Source organism: Cygnus olor, chromosome 4 (assembly GCF_009769625.2).
Source record: "Cygnus olor isolate bCygOlo1 chromosome 4, bCygOlo1.pri.v2, whole genome shotgun sequence".
NCBI lineage: Eukaryota > Metazoa > Chordata > Aves > Anseriformes > Anatidae > Cygnus > Cygnus olor.
The window spans coordinates 61,894,310-61,916,093 of record NC_049172.1 but is presented as its reverse complement, the minus strand read 5'-3'; the positions used below and the strand labels follow the sequence as shown (position 1 = coordinate 61,916,093).

Here is a 21,784-nt window from a genome sequence, read left to right as displayed (position 1 = left end):
CACAATAATAGGAGTAAAACCAAAACATAAATAAAACAGCAGCCCAGGAAGAAGAGAGGAGTTATAATCCTCATAAAATGTTCAAGCACAGCTACTAAACACCTTGAGAGTCAGGAGACCGCTGGAGAAAAGGGCACATCACATACTGCTCTATGGGCAGCACACACCTGATCCACAGCTGCTGCTCTGAGATCTCTCTCACCTTGGGGCTGGCAGAGGCCTCCCTGTGCAGAGATGCTCACAGCATCCCTGACAGCACGCGGGTTTCTCGGGGAGTTTCAGGAGGTATACACAGCCAAATGAGGCAGCACTGCACAAATCCCCAAAAGATAACTCATGCTGGTTCTATTAGACAAGTTTTTTCTTCTGCAGCAAAGGCAAAATTTCTTTCTTGTTTAAATCTATATATCTTCCAAGCAAGTAAATTTAAGAAAGGTTTGGTGCATGAAATATGTAATACAATGAATTTTCTTTGCAGCTAGATTTAGCAAGCAGAAGAAAAGGGCTAAAATAACCCTTTTGTTTATATATTTATTCAATCATTTAGCACCGTATAACACCCCACTGCAGAACAGCCACTGCAGAGAAGTTTCTCCCATCTCAAATCACAGTGCGATGGGAAGGAAGAGGAAGGCCCAGCTTCTGCACTCCTTAGCCACACAAACTGCTACAGACTGCCTGCAGGACAAAGATAGGGGCCAATCGCCCAGGGATGCTGCAGCATTGCCCTCCTGGCCTCTGCTCCACAGCCCCGACTGCCAGGCTGTTTCTGCCTTGGAGCTGCCCTTGCTGTGAGAAAAGGTTGGACCCAGGCACCTCCAGAGCTCCCTTCTGATCCAAGCCGTTCTAAAATTATCCTACAATCATGCCAACTTTTTATCATAAATAATTTAGCAGAGGAGTGACAGCACTGCCAGGAGGCATGTAAGGAAGCTGTTTTTTATTATTAACAAAGTCTTCCTTTGATACGTTTCCTGTTGTGAATCAGTACAAGCTACAATTTAAAAAGCAGTAGCCTGTCCTGTTGAATAAAAACTGAGTTTTTAATCAGTTCTTCTACTTGAATGTGTTTGTTCTCTGTCATATATGAAAATAAAACATTTTACATAAAAGTTTTACATACATACATTTATGGACATCTGTATGTGTGTATGTATATATAAAACTACTGAACAGAACCACAGAGCAGTTGAGGCTGGAGATCACCCAGCCTAAACCCTGGCTCAGAGCAGGGGCACCTACCACAGGTTGGTCAGTGCTACGTCTAGTCAGGGCTTGATCATCTTCAAGGACAGTATCCAATATATAAAATAAATACATAAATATATATCCCAAACCCCTCTCATTACCTGTGATACACTTAATTTGCTCAACATATTCCTGATTCACAGTTGTTATTTATACTCTTTCCACAATTTATATCCTGACAGTCAAAAAAAAATGACAGAACTGGAATACACTATGACAAACTGATGCAGGAAATGGCACTTTCTGTGTGTTTACAAAATTTGGAGGCTCTAAAAACTTTTAATCAGAAACTAAAGCACCTTTAGGTTTATAGTAAACAAGAACGCCTGAAAACAGGTACAAGAAGTTCCCACATGGATTTCATTAGGTATTCAACAGTGAGAGAAATAACAGGTTTCATGTCATACACAGCACAATGACTACTATTACACAGCCCATTTTTTAACTCAATTTCAGAATGTGAGTTTTCCCTGCTGAATAAAGATTTACTACTTATATTACTTGGGAAAGATTTTTTTTTCCAGAAGTAATTTGAAGCTTCAGGGTGTTTTTCTCACCAGGCAGCACACAACGGTTGACCATTCTTTACAATGAATTTACTATTTCAATAGCCCTCGGTATCAACTGTTAGACGTATTGCCAGTTAATTCATTTCGAATGAAATGTGGAAGTCATATAAATATTCCCGTAAAAAAAAATACTATTGGCTAAAACCAAATGTAAAATTACCTTCACTTACCCACCTACACGTGTAGGCACAAACATGCCTCAGAGTTTTGCAGGATCAAGAATCTCCATTTCAGGTTGTATGCACATTTACTACAGCAGTACTTAAAGGTTAAGTGGGGGAGTGTCCTGTGCCCCCCTGTGTAAAGTGTGTACCGGGAGCACCAAGTTTTCTCATATGGCTACGTAGCTCACTGTAGCACAGTGCAGAGACACCTCCGCCTATGTTTAATTCACTCATCTACACAATTTATGTTTGCTTTTATGAAGTGCCTTTCTTCTCTAGCTAGTCTCATCTCTAGCATTCAAATATGTTTTTATTTAAAACTGAACTAAGGTAACTCCACATGACGCCCTTCTATATCATCAGCAGAGTACCTCACAGCTGATCCGACACCTTGCCTCTGATTTCTGTTTCAGACATAAAAGCACTAGGCAGGTGTGAGAAAGAGCAGTGTCCTCTATTTTCAAATTAACTGGATTACTTCCGAAATCTTGGCTTGACCAGCTGCACACATTGTTTCACAGGACCAGTAATCTGAAGCTCTAGCGCAGAACACATTTCATCACTGGAGTTAAAGAGATTTACATTGTGAGGCTCATTTACACGGCTAATTACATTACTGCTTTGCACTGTCTCCTTCCTGCTCTCATCACACATGCGAAATGCTATCTGCCCTGGTTAAATCTAACTAGCCAGATGAACTGTTCAGTTACCAATGCAATTTGTGATGAAGAAACAATCACCACCTCCTGCATTGCATGAGGATGGTGCACATAGGCCCAATACCATACTTCTCAGACAAGAAAATGAGGTTACCACTAGGTCTGCTTCTTAGAACTACTTGACAGAAAACGATAGCAAAAATAATACATATTTAAAAATAAGCTCTCTGGCTATTCAGTACCAACATAAATTAGTTATAAATGCTTCTGCCAAGAAAGCTTTTCAAATCTAGGTGACAGGAAAACAGCTGGAGTAAAACCTTTGGGAACACTGTGCTTGATCTTCACTCAAACAATTCCATTGAGCCAGTTCAGCTATAGAGTCACTCCTGCATTAATCAAATTATGCCAGAAATTAATTTATCCTTTTAAGCATAATGTAACATATTAGGCTTCTATTCTGAAAAAGACTTCAAGCAAACCAGTAAGCACCATGACTGAAGCATTCAATTCACACTGAATGGAGATCTTCAGAACAACAGGGGAGAATTATATAGATAATATACATTATTATTATTATATATATATATATAATTATATATAATTATATAATTATATAGATAATATACATGGTAAGTTAATAACTTATAATAAAATAAAAATAATAAAATAAAATAATAATAAAAGTTAATAAAAATAATAAAATAAAATAATAATAAAAGTTAATAACTGCTTTCATGCCACCTCATTCTAACTCATATCACAATATTTCATCCCACTCCCCTTCATCTCTAACAGATAAAAGTCAATGGACTATGGACTCACTTCACAGTTCAGCATGTTTCTGAATATGGGTCAGTTTGATCCCATTAACTGTCATGAAAAAATAGCAATAATTAGTCTGAAATTAATGAATTAAAATAGCTTCAAGCTTGTTTTTTTTCCCTCTCTAATTATGACAGAATAAAAAACAACTCTTGCAAGTCCAAGAAAACCAGAAAAGCTTGATAACGTCTGAAATGTTATATGAGATAAAAATCTTTTGGGTGTTTTATAGCAAGTTTTACTGCAAGCTTACTGACATTTTAACATACTTGCTTTGACCTGAGCGGAGTTTTGGTTGCTTCCCCAGAGTCAGAACACCTCTTGCCATTAACTGAGCCATGGTCAGAGCCCACTCCTTTTGAAGAGGTCTCCTCCAGCAGGTAACCTAGGGGCCGTCCCTGCACCGCTGCCAAACTACCTAATGGCTCTGCTCAGTCGTACCATTCCTAATCCCTGCTCTACTCTGCGCTGGTGCGGCCTCACCTCGAGCATTGTGTGCAGTTTCGGGTGTCACCAGGACATGAAACTATTAAAGAATGTCCAAAGGAGGGCTACAAATATGGTGAAGGGTCTGGAGGGGAAGATGTATGAGGAGCAGCTGAGGTCCCTTGGTTTGTTCAGCGCAGAGCAGAGCAGGCTGAGGGGAGGCCTCATGGCAGCCTGCAGCTCCCTCACCAGGGGAGCAGAGGGGCAGGCGCTGAGCTCTGCTCTCTGGGGACAGCAACAGGACCCAAGGGAACGGCATGGAGCTGGGACAGGGGAGGGTCAGGCTGGGTGTTAGGAAAAGGCTCTTCACCAAGAGGGTGGTCAAGCACTGGGACAGGCGCCCCAGGGCAGTGGTCATGGCACCGAGACTGCTGGAGCTCAAAAAAAGTTTGGACAATGCTCTCAGACACATGGTCTGATTTTTGGGTGGTCCCTTGCGGAGACAGGAGTTGGACTCAATGATCCTTGTGGATCCCCTCCAACTCTGGAGATTCTGTGATTCTTTGACTCCTGCAGTGATCACTTGGCTTTGGCTCCACTGCAGGGCTAGGTGGGAGCTCAGTAATGGTGACAGCAGGAGAACCCAACATGCACATTGGTGCACAGAGTGTCCTGCTGTATTCCTCACCCCATGCCACCTTTCCTCTTTCTGCAGGGCAAGAAAACTCACTCTGTAGGTGAGACAGGAAGTTGCTGAGTTGAGATCTTTCCACTTCCCATGCAACAGAAAACCACTTCAGTCCACAGATGGAAATGTGTAATACATGAATTCACTCATATAGGCTAGACCATTCTTTTCCAACCCCAAATTAAAAGAAGGTGTCACTCCCCTCTTCACAATGTCTCCATTGGACAGACTGGAGCCATAACCCTTGATCCCAATCTAAGGAAAAAATGGACAAGAAAAAAGGCAAACAAAAAAGGAACCTTGCCATTGTACCGACATGCAAAATGATGCCCCAGAACCCAATATTCTCCAGTGCCTGGTTGCATGGAGGTTTTAACCAAAAATACATACAAAATTGCCTAATTATTTTAATTTCTCATTTCATCTGCAATGCAAGTTTGACTTTTCACCCTCTTCTGCCTTCAGTATGCTGCTTCCTCTCACCAACACGATTATCTCCCATTCCCATTCCCTGACTTTAATTGCATGGTGATCAAAAGCAAGAGAAAGATGCTACATTCCCAGCTTATCCTGGACTACTCTGGATCTGTATCAAAATCCAGCAACACATAAAATGAGACAAAAAGCAAATATGTAGTAAGTGCATTTAACATCTTAGTAGTCTTGAAGAGTGTGTACTGCTTTAATCGTGGCTGAAAGAACAGAATGCCTAGAAATGAGGCTTAGCTTATAGTGGATGCAGTGAGGGGTGATGTGAGAGGGGTCAGGCAACAATATGAAACGGCTGAAGAGATGGATGAACAGCTGTGAGCTGGATCAAAACTGTAGGAGTGGTCTAAGCTGGGTGAGTTTTAATCAGAGCGCAGGTAGGACCAGGTGCAGTGCAATTGCTGAAGATGTGGAACTGCAGGGCAGCCAACAGCTGCCAAGCACACATCTTGCAATAAGCAGGATGTGAAATATCCGGGACTCTCTTTACACCCTACTGACAGAAAACAATTGTTATATGGAAGAAATTACACAGCAGTGGATTAGATAAGTGACAGTCTATGAATTTCATTCATTCACAGAAAACGTTCCCTAATTTCCTCAAAGCATGGATGAAACTACAGAAGTTCTATAAATTTAGCTTCCTCAAGGTTGTTATTACTAAGGAAGACCAACCAAGTGATTTTGTCTTCCACAAAAATGTCCTCACACCTTACAGCTGCCCCAGGCTGAATTTATCATCCTCCCCCCGCCTTTTTTTTTTTTTTTTTTTGGCTTTCCTTGAACATATGCAGACAATGTTAAAGAGCCTGGCCAGAAAATAAGTTTAAAGTTAAAAAAAAAAAAAAGCCAAAGCCACAATATTAACTGTTATACTACACCTAAAATGAAAAATTTCTCCTTTGAAAATAACCTTTGCAGGGACTTTTTAGCAGTTCTTTGCTACAAAGAAAGTTCTGTTCTTGCTGAAGTTTTGGAAAAAGAACAAAAAGAGAGAAGCCTTTAGAAAAATCTCTGCTTAGGAGTTTGCAATAAATTTGCATATATCATGCAGACACAAAGTCAAGTATAAAGCTTTGAAGAAGTATCCACACAGAAACTGCATCGTCTCATTTTCTGAACACAATGAAACTTCTGTAGTGCATTGTTTGTGCCCCTGCAGCTATTTTTTGCCATTTATTTTGTTCGTAGTAGCTACCTAAAGTTCTCTCCAGGCCACCATCTGGTAAGGATTTACAACAGATTACAGGAAAAGATTTAACTTGGTACACTGTATATGCTTTTCTGTTTGAGCATACTGCAGAGAAATTTCTTGATAGTTCAAGAATTGTGTAACATATTGGACTTGTAATTTTTATCAAAATAGTAAATACCTTCATTATAGAACAATTGCGGTTTTCCTGCTCTTCACTTCTCTCAGAAGTTCCCACAAACTGAGGGAAGCACAGAAAATCCTATCTCTGTATTGCGTAACTTGAATTGTTGGAAATATGAGTGCAGATAATTGGGAGTGACACATTGAAGCCCTGCTGGTACCAGCTTTTACTTACCTCAGTAAGTGGCTTTCTGCAGCTTTACTGTGATTTCTCAGCATTCCCTCTCTCTGTTTTTCCATTTATGCAAGGGCCAGAATCTTCCACATGTTTGACAATGGTGGCACACACAATGGTTCAAAATACTATAGAGATCACCCCTTCACTCAAAAAAATCAAAGAAAAAGGAAAAGTTGCTACTTTGAAGAAAGATCTCAGCTTTGCACAGGTACATCTTTCAGCTTTCATCTTTTGTACCTGGGCATCTTTCAGTTGAGTTAAACATCCAAAGCAATTAAAATTAACTCTTTTTAGATGAGAAGAAATATATCTGCGTATTTAAAAAAAATGCAAAGCAGGATTTGGATGTTGTTTTTTTTTTTTTTTTTTTTTTGTGATTGATAAGCTTACACTAAGGCATATATACTGAAATTAATCAGTTGAAACTACAACAGTGGGCATCTGTGGCAGCTGATTTCCCTTCTAACTAGAAAATAACTCACTTGGGGAAAAGGAAAAGTACACTTAAAAACTTTCAATATGGAAAGATTTAATAATGTTCAAAATCACTAAATTAATAGTGATACATTATTTTGCTCCAGTAACTTTTCAATAGTGCACATTCATTTAGGAAAAAAAAAAGTTTTGTTTCGCTAAAATACAAAAAATCTACATACCACAACTTGAGAAGCAAAAAAAAAACAAACAAGAGCAAGGGAGAAGAAAAATTTCTAATTCTCATAACTTTAAATGTAACTAAACATTGATATTACGCCTGCAGAAACAAGATTTCTTGCAGAAATATGTCAGACTCCCGTTACTTTGGCTGACATCATTTAAGAAAAAGCCATTACACACCAAGAAGAGTTTGTTGCCCCGGAAAAGACAACCTAAGCAAATTATCAGACAAGAAAAAAAATGAGAGGGCTAGGCTTATGTTGTGTAATTATGAAGGCCTATAACAAAAGAAAACAAAGTCAAATGCCTGCTCTTCCATAAACAAGCAATATCCATACAATATCTCACATTAATTCAAATTGCTTTGTAAAGACGATGAAGGAATTGAGACTCCTCACAGGGTTTTGAAAACATTATCCCAGTAAGTTCAGTAGGTGGGTGGTTGGACCAGATGATCTTGGTGGTCTTTTCCAACCCTTACGATTCTATGATCCCCTCTCTCAGTCCCTGTCCATTCCACAAGCTGAGGAACCTCTTCTGAGGTTCAACACTTGGTTGATAGAAAAGCTTTTATAAATAAAACAGAGGGGGAGGATGGGCAGCAGAATAGGTGCCATTGTGGGACCAGGAAAAACACGGAGCCTCAGGTGAGTGGCATGAAAACCCACCCAATGTCTGCAATCAAGGAAAACTTTCCAAGAGGTTCACAGATGATACATGTCACCAGAGAATCGGCTGACCCAAAACCTATTCCATCCCGCTTCTCACCATATGAGATGTTGGCAGGTATGCTCTGGAAATCTCAAATAAGCTTTCGTACTTCAGTGTTTCAGATTTCCTGACTACAATTTTGTAACCAGAGGGAGGGACACAAACTACTCCTCTCTCCAGGCGGTGCATTCTCCAACTGTGACTGCACACTGGCCTCTGAAAGGTAAAACTTGGGCTGATGCCCAACATGCTTACCTCTTTGCCATGAAATATGACATGGTTGGCCAATCTTTTAGAGACGCAAAGAAAAATGAACACACAGAGAACTTAAAGAGTTTAATTCAGTGTTTTACTGTAATTGCTGGTGCATAGACACCACACTACATTCAACAGAACTAACGTTACCCACTCATACACACTGCACACAGTAGTACTACCCATCTAAATACATGCATTTTTAGGAGATGGTACCTTTTTTCAAAAACAAATGAACAAATAAGAAAACACAACACTTTATTTTTACCTAGAATGATAAGCAAATGGCAAAGTGAGCTCCTATGATGATACCGTCCTGTACCTCCCACTCCTCCCTTCCTTGTAGCCCCAGCCCCTGGATCTGGCTGCACTCAGACCTCAGCCCTTGCACTGATGCAGGGATCACTGCTCATCAGCCCCTTCTGAGCAGCCTCCCCACGGAAAGTAACCCAACTCCCTCAAGCTCTGCTCAAGCTTCATTTTCATTAATTTCTCACTTCTGTCTTAATATTATTGAAGTTATAAGGCCAGGCTGGATGGGGCTTTGAACAATCTGGTCTAGTGGGAGGTGTCCCTACCCATGGCAGGGGGGTTGGGATTAGATGATCTTTAACATTCCTTCCAACCCAAACCATTCCGTGATTCTAAACTGTGAAGCTGAATCGTCATTTTTCAATTACTGTAGAAGCATGGATTTGTCCCAGGCACAGCTGGCATCTCGCATTAAACCAGATCAGGGCAAGCACTCAGGATACTGTGGAGAGAGGATTCCAGGTGTACGTAAATCTGAAAATCTTGCATTAATCAGATGTGCTACAGTGGTTAAAACTGACTTGCATATTGTCTACCTAATACCTGTCTCTAAAAGAGAACTGTTAGTGTCTGCAACCGTATTTTTCTATGGTGGCGTCCAGCAGATGATCTGTTTAAGCCTCCCCTCCCCAGAACCTCTGTCTCCTCCCCATCCACAAAAAATCTGACAAGCAATCTGTTAAATAGTCTTCAGTTTGGAATAGTTTGTGGAAAAAAAGAACTATGCTTCTGATGCCTAATATAAAAAGCATACTTTAAGTCCTCGTCATAAAGTATTTCAGTATTATTCCTTGTTTACATATGTATATCATCAAGTGGAGCATCTCTTAACTTCCCAGCATGAAATGAGCAATGATCTTTTAAACGCTCTTTCCTTAAGCGTATGTGAGTGGGCAGAGAAAAGAAGATGCTAATTTATCTTGTATCTTCCGGCTGTTCAGTATTCCACAGTATTTCTAACCTGAGACACAAGGCGTTTCTTTCAATATATACCCCACAAGACTAAATAAAGGAGCTCTGTAAATCCCCCGTTATTCCAGTTCTACCCAAATCACTACCACTGCTACTTGCTACATACAACCCCTACCACCGAAACCTGCATTTTTGATAAACACACTTTGGCTACTACCTTAAATTTGTGCCACACTTCTAGCCACAGCACTAAAAAGAACAGTACCTGGACGTGGTGAAGGCAGCGACTACATCTCACTGAAGCTGTCGTTTCACAACACAGCTTAGCCAATTTAACAGCTACCTTACTCTAAGGCAGGTCTTGCTCTTCTGCCCTCCAGCTTCCTGCACCACCAATTGCATCTGTGCTCCCAGTCCAGCTCCAGGAGGCAAGTTTTAAGAAAACCAACCCAGGTGCACAGGGGGTAGCTGTCAAACAGTAGCTCAAAAAAAGCAGTATATCACACCAGCATGGTTCTGCGTCTGAAATAATACTAAGAACAACTTTGCACAACTGGAAAAGGATGTTTTAAATTTTTACAAAAGGTCGTAATAGTTTTGGAAACCTGAGCACTGTCCTATGTTGATGAGCTGCAGCACCTGCACGTAAGCCAGAGCCAGAACGCAGTTCTTAGACATGGCCAGCATCTCCAGGAGTCTCGGATCTCAAACCAAAAGGACATCACTAGCCATGCATGGCTGCATTTAGCTCCAGTGCTGCAGCACCCAGACACACGTGCATCTCATGCAGGCATGGCTGAGATGCTTGTGCAGATGAGGCAAGGGTGTTAGTGTCAAGTGTCGTATTTAGTCTACTATTAGATTGAAATTGCCAAAAAAGGAAAGGCTTCCTGAACCTGTTCTGTTCAGATACCAAATCAGAAAACCACAGATCTTATCCTGTCACCTTTGCACGGATGCTTTTTTTCATACAGAAACTGTGGAAGATTTATTAGTAATAGGAAGCAAAAGCCAAGTAGAAATGGACACGCAAGAAGTAAACTTTTTTTCAAAAAAAGCTAATTTTATACAAAAAAATAAAATTCTGACATTTTAATTGAGGAGATGATGAAGTCTTTTGACGTTTTGCTTTAGAACCTCAACTCTAACACATCTGATGTATTAAAAACCCCACAATATCCTCAGTGTTCATCCAACCTACCTCCAAGAGGGTTTTACTTATGTTTTTTCTATTACAGCTATATTAGCTAGTCACACTGTTTATTTTCACATAAAATTGTGTGGCTTTTTTTTTAATGTCAAATATGTTACAATTGCTGAATACACTCATGTGGGATACCAGTTTCAGAGATACGGAACACAAGACTAACTTGCTGAACTTGATTTGCAGCTGCTTTGAAAGACCGACCAGGCGAGGAAAAAGGAAGGACAATGGGGGTCAGAGCCAGGACTTGCACTAAAACAGACCACTTCTGCTCTTCAGTCATATCCTCAAACTGCTCAACAGGTGAGACTCTGCAAACAGAGAGAATTGAGGGATGCAGTCCAGGTCTAAAAACAGCTTGCTGTTCTTCTTCCTCACAGATAAACAGTACACTTAATGCTATGCTTTGCCTGGGAAGCATACACACTCAAGTTTACATGAAAGCTTTCCTCCTGCTTCAGCAGGAACAGAGCAATCCAGACTAAAAAGCAGAAGCTGGAACAAAGCAGCTGTAATTTAAAGCAAGTGGCACAACAGTCCAGCAATACGCTCAGATACAATACAACGGGGTAAACATGCCTTTAAGTTTTTGCCTTATTTCATCTAAAAAGAGAAGGAACTTTATTCCCAGCTTGTTTCTTTTGTGAACTCTTCACGCTTTAGTTACAAGACACAAGCTGTGAAAGTGAAGATTTGTTGTGCACGTCCTGCTGGCAAGTGGAATCTCAGATTAAAATCGTCTTACCGCAACTAACAACCAGTTTCCATGGGAACAAAGACAAAGCCATGCTAAGATATTCAGAGCAGCCAGAGGATCATACTGACCATGCCCTTTCCACGCTAAGTTCCCACCTGAAGGTCTCCAGCCCAACAGGTGACACGCACCACGTCACAACTATCAGTCAACTTACCTCTATTAATAACTTAATGCTTCGCTTTGCAACAGATTCTAAGTAGGACAAAGACTTGTTTGGGTAGATGTCCTCCTGGCTGAGTGATGCAAGCAACCTGCAATTTCCCTATTATCTATTTACTCTACGCAATGCTGTTAACAGTAAAGAATAACGATGCTTTACCCTGCACTGTCCTCAACAACAGAAACAGAGAAACCAGGACACAGCAAGACTGAAGAGACCTACTGTATGAGCACCACATAGCAACCCAGTTAGCAAACAGTCCTTCCACTCCAGTGTATCATCAACTCATAGTGGAGGCTGCTTCCCTTCTGAACAGCTTATGCTCCAGAGTAAGTGACTCCCATTTATACCAGTACATCATCCAGCGAGAGCCAAAGTATTTGACTGATGGAGTTGAAAGCAGAATCCATTCACAGGCACTGAAGCATTGCAATCAGATATCCTTGTTCATTTTTTAAACTAGTTTCCTGCCATACCCAAGGAGCACAACACTGTTCTTAAAGATCCAGCAACTGAAACAAACCAGAAGAGCTCCAGTTCCTCGCCCAGGTTCTGTTAGTGTGCTTTACTCAGGCACTACATTTAATCCTATTAATAACTTACCCATTAAATCTGAACTTAGATTAAGCTGTATGTCTGCAAACCTCATGGCATGAGCAACATACTTAATTAGAAGCTGTTTATCAAATAATTACTCAGATCTAATTAAATAAAAAAAAGCCTTACAAAAAAGCTCAACTATTTTGTTTTAAAACTTGAAAGTGATTGCTCTATTTAAAGTAACTAATAAGAACATTTAAATAAATTTTAAGACTTAACAGCAGGCAAATGAACAACTTCAGAACAATTTTTCCCAAAGACTCTCACGTACTTCATATTTTGCTTTAATCACAAGCTATAAAGCCCATGCTAGCTTTTTTCCTAAAGGCTTACTTGGTACTGAAGGAGTGTAGATGTTATACTGTAACATCAGAGTGCTACTGCAAGCACAAAAATGACTTGCAAAGGCAGGAATATCTACATGCGGTTAGACAAACCTGTCACTTTTTTCTTTTTCCTCCTAGCTAAGTGTACTAACAGTAGATTGGAAAACCAAACACTAAGTACTTCCAAGTACTAGGGAAAAATATATAAGACTACTAAGATCAAAATTTGAAGTGAGTGATGCAGAGTCCTGCCTATGAATAACGTTCCTCCTCTATCTTACAGTTAGATTTGGTATTCTGGGGCATCAACCTGGAACTAACTCTTCTGAAGCACCAGACCAAGTGGGATGACAACATTTGGAATTAGAAACACTGAAAAGGCTTTCTGTGCACACTTGTGATTATGTTTATTTTCATCTCTGAATCAGAATTAACTCTATTTCAAGTTGGCAGTTTAAAAAATCCAGCGTTTCAAATATGTACCTATACCATTAATACACTGAATGTGAAAATAGAACAGCATATGGCAAAAGAGATTAAAGGGATTAACCAATTAAATGGTATGACTCAAACTGACATGATCCGCCGAATCTGCATTTTGCAGCGAGGTGTGCAGGGGAATGGGAAAAGGACTTCACCTAACAAAAACACCGAAAGCCAAACTTCTAAAAATAACTGCTTTGGTTAAAAGAGTCTGCTAGGACGCTAGCAGGAGTGAGATGTGTGAGATGCTCAAAACTTACAAGGTAAGCAGAAGTGATTTACTTTTGGATGTCTCCCTTCTCTTAAATGTTGGATTTCACAAACACCTACTTAAGTGATGCAGAACTTACCACAAGCAGTCCCATGTGACTGTAATATTGATAGCAAACCAAATACTCAATTATTTATATATTTAGGCCACATAATGTTAAATTTGACATACAAGGCTATAGATCAAATTCCCATTACTATAAAGACACGGTAAATATCTCACTGACTTCAGGTTTCCATAATCAAAAGACAGCAAAATATTCAGGCAGGCCTTCAGACCCAACAGAGGCCTTTTTCTGAGAGCTGAATGCAGACAACACCCCTAGCGTATGGGGTCTCACGGGGAGGCAAACGGTTCGTCTGTATGTTTAATGGAAGGAAAGAGGCAAACAAAAGCAGAGGCATCTGGAAACAGTTCCTCCAAAAGGTGACGCTCCATCAGCTCCATGCAACTGGCCTCACTACACCTCGTGTAAGCCCTGCCCAGAAGGCAGGTTTTGCAGAGAGCAGACACCAAGCTTTTGCTCTCCAGGTTAACGTCTGGGACTCCAGGCATTTGTCTAAACACAATCAGTTCATTCGAGTTCATTTGACTTCTTCTACAGCTATCGAAGAAATGGCAAAAATACAAGCAAATAAAAGTTGACAGGTATCATACAGGTCTGTAACCAAAGAAGTTGCTTTTAAATCCTTCAGTAATTTTAAATCTTACCACAATTGTATACACAACAAAGTAATTTAAGCTTCTTTTATACACAGTTACAGCTAAAACACCAAAAGGAATCAGTAACAAGCCAAAGCCCTTCTTAGGTTATTAAAATTTCACCTCATTATGATTTTAAATGCCACTATTATACAAACACATTAGCATTTGCTTTTAAAAGCTGAATGAAACAAAAAGCATGCTGAAAATTTACATTACTGCGACTATTAAATCCACAAACACACAGATCCCAAAAGCACATTTCACGCAATGTGACCTCGATAAGCACACACTCTTCTGATATCTCAACTTTCCCTTTAGAAGGGACAATTTAGTAAGAAAGGAACGGGGGCTGGGAACATAAATGCAGTTCCAGTCTTCACTTCGGCTCACAAAGGAACAAGAAATTGGATGCCTGTGTAAAGGAACTGCCCGTATATGAAAGTTGACTGTTGATGCAAATATGGAAACAAATGAAGTTTATTTCAAGTTGCTAACTTTCTATGATCCTTCCTAGGCTACATCCCTTAATACTGTACTAAAAAAAAAAAGTTTGCCATAATATGCAAATCCCAGAGACCTGCCTTTTAAGAATTTCATATTAAACAGAAAACAAGTTATGCTGTACTCCCACCCCATGCTTCTGAGCATAAATAAGTAAAAAAATTCAGTTAAGAAAAGTAGCCTCAAATGCATCAATGACAGCTTTGAGATATGAGAGAAAAGTACTGTGAAATTTCATTAACATTTCATTTTCATTAATAGCCTCCAACTATGCATAGCAGAAAAAAGTGTTATTTTATAAGGAACTGTACACTTTCCCAGGTCACATCATATGCTACTAATCAAGCCCTTGCTATCACGTACTTCCAAATTATGGTCTTGGTACCAATAACAGATCTGAACATAAAATTAACAAAAATGTTTATCGACTTACCTTGAGGAAAAGGATTGGGCTGTACTAAATACAGGAAAGCATGGACTATTTTAAACAAAATTCCTATTGGCCCGGGTTCGTGGTATGCACCTGTATCATACGTCTTGGCAGGTACAAATCCAAAATCCAAAGTCCCGGGAGGCGGTTTGTATATAGGCTGAACCTCTGAAACAGTACTTCCACAAAACAACAGCAGCAGCAGCAGACAGAGTTCCACAGCCATGGCTAGCAGTATTCATAAAATTTGAGGTAGAGATATGTGTCCCACCAAACCTAGAAATCTTCAGTACGTTCACTCGGGGGTTAGCTTTCTAGGCAGTAAAATGCTGGTGTCCTCACACCTTTTATTCTTGGATGTCTTCTTGTTCTGGAGCGGTATAGAAGCCTCTCACGGAAATGACTCAGCGCACCACCTCTGGAAAAAAGACAAAAAACAGCTTGTTAAGGTGTGGGCATGCAAATAGGAAAGTGCAAGATACCTGCAATCTTCTGCACAAGTTGAACGTATCATCAGTTGTAAAACCAAGCTTGGTAGGGCAGAAGAGAAAAAAAAGAAAGGACTGAAGGTTGTGAATCAAGTGGTCTACTGCACACACTGTACTTGAACGAGGGGTAAGTACAATTATGCAGAGTTCCAGGTCAATGAGTTTTCAAAAACAAAGCAGAGCATTGGGACAGCTCCAAGGGAAACAGACACAATTAAAGGTACAAACATATGAATTGTAGCTCTGACTAAACACAGTATGCCATGCAACAGTAACTGCAGCGTGTGACTAACCACCACCTGCTGTTACTCCAGTTGATGGCAATTATTGGCCATATCCCGTAGTTTCTTTAATCTGTAACTTTCCAGTTTGTAGGACTCCCATTTTCCTCCCCGTGCAGGACCTAGAAGAGGGCATATCTGTGACACCTGTTTCACAACTAAAGCCAGAGACCATATCTCAATTTAAGCCTCCATTCATTTAACCATAACTTTTAATCACTGAAAACAGGTAAAAAAAAATATTTAAAAAAATACAATAAAATCCACCACCGTCTCAGAAGGTAACAGTGACTGTCAGCAATTACTTTCTCTTAACTCAAACCATCGCAAGGTTCTCCTTAAAAGCTTGAGCAGTCAACAGTTTTTATTAATAGCTTGCTAACGCTAAGTGGCACTAAGGTGACTTTGGATGCTTACGCATCTTTAAGAATGTTGTGAATCGACAAAACCACAGCAGTTTCATCAAGTGCCTCTTAAGAAAAGTAAACACAACCCCCTCAAGTTTCCAACAAAACATCTGGACCAGAATGCCACTACTGGGGACACCCTGCCCCTGACAAGACACCCACTTCAAACCTGGGAGCACCCAGCACAAGCTGCCTCTGCTCGGCATGCCTCTGCTGCCATTTCCAGCAGCACTGCCCGATGGAAATGTTGTTCAGATCACTCACTTGCAAAAATGATGGCAAAGCAACGCGAACATCTCTGGCCTCAGCCAGCCGAAACTCACGCCAACATCTTCACTTGCGAGGTGCTTCCAGGTCAAGGAGAGTTCGAAGACAGAAACACTTCCACAAGTTGGTAGCAAGGTGAGACTTAGTCTCTCCCATGCCTTACAGTCTCTGTACCAACACAAGCTACCTTTCCAAAAACCATAACGACTTGCTAGAACGAACAACGTGGAGGGTTCGTTCTCTACTCCGTCCTGCATGCAGAAGATAGAGCAGCATCAACAAAGATACAGACCTCAGGAATGCAAGGCCAGATCGAAGAACGCGAGACAGTTTGGTTTCCCTGAAGCTCAGTCTAGCTGAAAACAAAAACTCGCAGCTATTTTTCCCCTTTATGGCTAGTGAAAACCAAGGAAAACAATAATAATCCTACGAATATCAGCGTTACCAAACCTTATTCAAAAAGCCAATGTTAGCAACCATATGTATATGAAGCTCAACGCAGAAATGTAAAAACTTAGAAGTCATTAAACCATGAGGATTTCTTATCAGAAAGAGAATGTTTAGTTAAATAATAATGAAAGAAATAACCAGCTCCAACATATTAGTTGTCTTCCTTTAATCTTTTCTTGTTATTAGACTTTTTCAGCAGAAACGACCAGAACTGAGCGCAAAACGTTTTTCTCTTAATGACAGATCACTGACGGTTGTACAAGTTTGATAAGATAAAGCTCAGCTTGTTTTGCTTAAGAAGTTTGGACACTTTCTGAGCCAAGTTGAGCATTCTGGAGATTTCTGAAGAACCACTCCGACACCCCAGTAAGCCTGAAGCTCACACAAAGTAACTGAGCCTTGATCCCAAAAGTTAAGGAAGATGATACAAAACTGTGCAGAAGACACCGCATGGAAATGTTAGGTGTGTATATGAAAGATAAAATTAGAAGGGAAGATGACTTCCATAACTGGCATCTTAAGGCAAAGCTAGAAGACAGCACATTTTCTGTAGTGTGTTCTGTTATACCAGAGAGGCAGTGGAAGAAGAAAAAGTCCATACAACTTCCTTTACCTTAAAATCCAATTATTATATTTTTAATAACAATTTAAACTGGACCTAATTGTACGAATAATTGTCAAACAAAGCACTATCAAAATGTCCTTCCCATTCAGGAAAACCATCACCATGCCTGGCAGAAGTGTAAAGTCATACATTAGCTGATACAGAATCCTGGCAGTTTTAAGACAAGGACACCACTGAAATTGCAAGGACACTACCTGTACTGCAGAGACAAACAATATCCTGCTGAACAGAGACAGACAAGCACCTTCCTATCACAAAGACACCACAGAAATCTCCAATTCTATATAATTTTCAGATAAGCCTTTATAAAGTCCAAGACTTTTCAAAAATCAGGGGGGTGCCTTGCAAGAAAGAATCTGCAGAATGCTTACCAGGCTCTCTCCCTTTATTGGCAAATAAATCACAATACACTTGGTATAGACAGCCTTATTGGACAATTCCTCTAGGCTGACACCAAGTCTTCTCTAAACTACGTAAAGGTTACATTAATAATGACCAGAAACTTGCAGAAACACTATTAAACCTATAACTCTGAATACCTGTGAGCATTCAGGTATTCAACCTACCTAAAAATAAGTCAGGTATAAAAACCTCCCAGCAGGTATCCTCATCTTCATATCTAAAACAAACACATACCTTAGCTGGGAGCATCTTAGTAGTTAAATATGCTAGATAAACAGTGTAGAAAATGATAATCAGTCCATGAAGTTTGCATTTGTGAGAACTGCAAGCATGACATATACGCAAACGAGAAATGTAGGAAGAGAAGTGGATAGCAGCTTATGGTAATCTTTGTTGCAGCATGTGGCCATCTCATTTCCTCCAAAACAGTGAGACATCACTGCAGTCGGTGAGCTGTAGTAACACCTGCCCAACTCCCCAGGTTCAAGTAAACAGTGAGTGACAAGAAGCTGTGTGAACCTTTGAAGTGTTTCCATTAACTAACTGTCAAGGTGCGTGAAATGAACAAGGCGTTCATTTCATGTTCATTTTAGTTTTGATTACAGTATATATACACGTATATACCTGTTAACTACTTATGATATATAGCAATGAAAACTTTCATTTATTTTCTGTGTGGTTTGCTAGCATCCATCTTTAGAAGACTGGAGCTGTTGCTTTTTATTCTGCAGCTGTCACTTAAGCATTCTCCATGCACAAGTCACTAAACTTAATTCCTGCTTTTTTAAAGCACTACCTGTGGAAGACACCATCACTCCTTTGCCAAGTACGCTGCAATATTATCATATCCCAATATATCTTGCTTGGTATTAAAAAAAAATAGCAGTATTTTGCAAAACCAATAAAGCTTCTGCAATGCCAGTGCAAGTTTAAGATGGGAAGAGGAGACAAACCAAGAGATGCAGAAGTTCAATAACTGCCTCGGCGATCCATCAACTCTAAGGAACAGAACTTGGAAGCAGCATGATGTCCAGCTCTTTGTTCCAACGGCACCGGCCTCCTCCTATTTAACATTGCAATCCATGCACATACGACGCTGCAGTGCAGTGATGCGAACTGTGATTAACCCTGCGAAGTGAAATTCAATCAAGCAGGGGCTAGATTGCTGAAACTCAACGTGGGAGCCTCCTGGCACTGACCCGGGGTGGGACAGTGGAAGCAGGAGCTGTCCGCAGGAAGCCCACCCCAAGGAGCTGGCTGTATTTCTTACGTTTCATTAGTCATTTGGAAATCCATGTCCATAATCCCCTTCAGAGTTCCTGTGAAAGCAGCCACCAAAAGACCTGAAATAAGGCAGTCACAAAGCCGGTAGCTACAGCTGGCCTTTGACCCCAAGGTGTGTATTAAAAAAAAAACAACAACACACAAACAAGGCATAACACAGCAAGCCAAGCTGGCTGCTGTCAAGTTAAAACGGTACGGTTTTCTGCTACAAAACCTCCCCAAAGCCTTCCAAGGATACAACCTGTTGCCATAGGAGGAGTAGGAAGCAAATAAGCCTAGTAAACACCAGAGGCTGCAGAACAGAGTCTGGCAGCACCAACAAAAACCAAACAAAATCTACACCTCAGGAGGCATCCGACATGATTGCTGGATGCTCAAAACAAAAAAGCATTCAAGTCAGAAAAAAAGGACATTCAGAACCCAGGTAGGCTTCGAGCAGCTAGCTAGTTCATAATCTGGAATAAATACACATCAAATTAATTAATTAAAAACCAAACCCCACACCCTGCCACTTTTACAAGCCACAGCAGTTTACAGACAACAGAAAGCGGCAAGTAAAAATAAATTCCAAGCGAGTTACCTTCCCCAGATCTGCAGCTCTGATTTTTAGCCAACCGCCTACACGTGTGTGTTTTCATGGACCGAACAACATCAAAAACACACAACGTGATTTCCAGTGGTGCATTTACACTAGTATTCGTAAAGCGTTCCCTTGTGAGAGCGCTTCCCGGCATCTTGTAGGAGATGTTGAAACACCACGAAGCCATCCCACAGAGAGGCAGCTCTTCAGCAGAAGTGGAGTGAATGAGGGCTCACTATGTGCCCTAAGGACCACCGAGGGCTCACTGCGCGCCCCAGGACCACCGAGGGCTCACTGCGCGCCCTAAGGACCACCGAGGGCTCAGTCTGTGCCCTAAGGACCACCGAGGGCTCACTGCGCGCCCCAGGACCACCGAGGGCTCACTGCGCGCCCTAGCAGCACCGCACTCGCACAGCCGACCCAGATTATGCCCACTTCCAGCCGAGCCCAAGTTTCCCCCCGGCCCTCCCCATCACTTAGCACCGCAGTGACCTCCTCCCCGCCACGCTGCTCAGCCCTGGGAGCCGCCAGCCGCCCAGCACCGCGGGCACCACCGCCCGCCCTGGCGGCTCCCCCGGCCGCTTCCCCGTGCGGGGTACGGCGGGGGCGCAGCCCCTGTAACCCGAAGGGCTGCCCCGCTCCCCGCCCGGCAGGCCCAGGCCCTCACCGCAGCGCTCCCCCCCTCCCCAAGCCGACCCCCAGAGCCAGCGGCGGGGACGGGCGAGCCCCTCCGCCCGCTCGCAGCCACCATTTCACCGCCGAGCCTCCCCGCCACGAAGCCACCCGCAGCCCCCCTCACCCCGGCTCCCCTCAGCGCAGACCCCCCAGGGTCCCCCCGCTGCCCCGCAGCCGGCTTCCCCACCGCCCCCCGGGGCAGGGGGCTCTCCCTCCCCGCCGCACTCCGTCCCCTAGCAGAGAAGGGCAGCGACCCGCACACCGCCCGCACCGGGGGACCCCGCCTCGCCCCACCTGCCCCGGGGGGGCAGCGCTGCCCGGGGACCCCTCCTCACGCTCGCCGGGCACTCACCGGGCGGAGCGGGGACGGGGAGATGGAGGCGAACGGGGCACGGCGCGGCTCCGCCTTCCTGAGGTGGTGGCTGTGGCGGTGGCGGTGGTAGCGGTGCCGCCCATGGATCATGGGGGCGGGCTCTGCCCCGGGCCGGGGCTGCGGGACCACCCCGGCGGGCTGCGGGAGGAGAGGGGAGGAAGAGGAGGAGCGTGAGGGGCTTGGCCCCGAGGGGAGAGCTGGGGTGACGCGAGGGGGCTTCGCCATGTCGCCGCCGAGGGCCCCCGGGGGGTCAGGCCGGCCCCCAGACCTGTTGCTGCTGCCCGGGCTCTGCATCGATTTCTCTTAGGATCCCCCCTTTTTTCCTTTTTTGGAGTTCAGGCTGTTTTGCTCTTCCTATCAATTCCATCCCTTAAGATTACTTCCCTCATTAGCTGTTGTAAGGGCGTCTCGGTTTACCCATCCTGGGGATGCCCTTATTTCTTGACAAGGTTATCGTTTCTTTTGGGACCATGTGTCCATGTTCCTAAGTGACTTTGTTTCTCAGCCCAGTGATTTATTGGTAAGACAAGAAGCTCTTTTCCTACAGTAACACACACTTTCCTCATTTGTCCTCTGATTTTATTTGCAGCTTGGATGTTTCAGTACTGTCCTCCCCATTGCAATATCAGATCACAGAATCACAGAATCATCTAGGTTGGAAGAGACCTCCAAGATCACCGAGTCCAACCTCTGACCTAACACTAACAAGTCCTCCACTAAACCATATCACTAAGCTCTAAATCTAAACGTCTTTTAAAGACCTCCAGGGATGGTGACTGAACCACTTCCCTGAGCAGCCTATTCCAATGCCTAACAACCCTTTCAGATCATAAGATATGAAAATGATTCCCATGTCTCTTACTAGGCTCTCCATCACGAATTGAGGCAAAGCAAGCAGCTGCACCAGAGGTCCAGGATCATACAGGCTCCTTGGAGAGGCTTAAAACGCTGAAGGAGAAGGCGGTTATTCTCCCATTTGGCTTTATGCGCTGGCAGGTAGAAAGAAAAGGAGGCTTCTGCTGTGGCAGGAGTCTGTCCTGCTAACGC

General features: G+C 42.4%; 1 protein-coding gene across 16 annotated transcripts in view; it reads right to left on the bottom strand.

Annotated features, from left to right (window-relative positions):
* PROM1 (prominin 1) overlaps positions 1-20,835 on the bottom strand; it is a 63,079-nt gene extending 42,244 nt beyond the window's left edge. For 14 of the 16 annotated variants that reach the window (XM_040557181.1, XM_040557189.1, XM_040557194.1 and 11 more), the window contains exons 1-2: positions 20,717-20,835; positions 14,909-15,323 (exon numbers count right to left, since the gene is read on the bottom strand). In XM_040557181.1, the coding sequence (XP_040413115.1) occupies positions 14,909-15,131 (223 nt within the window). In that variant the 5' untranslated portion in view covers positions 15,132-15,323; positions 20,717-20,835. Of the gene's footprint in view, positions 1-14,908; positions 15,324-15,692; positions 16,184-20,658; positions 20,681-20,716 lie in introns of those variants that run through there. The other 2 variants (XM_040557184.1, XM_040557183.1) reach the window with 2 other exon arrangements.
* Between the last annotated feature and the right edge of the window lie 949 nt (positions 20,836-21,784).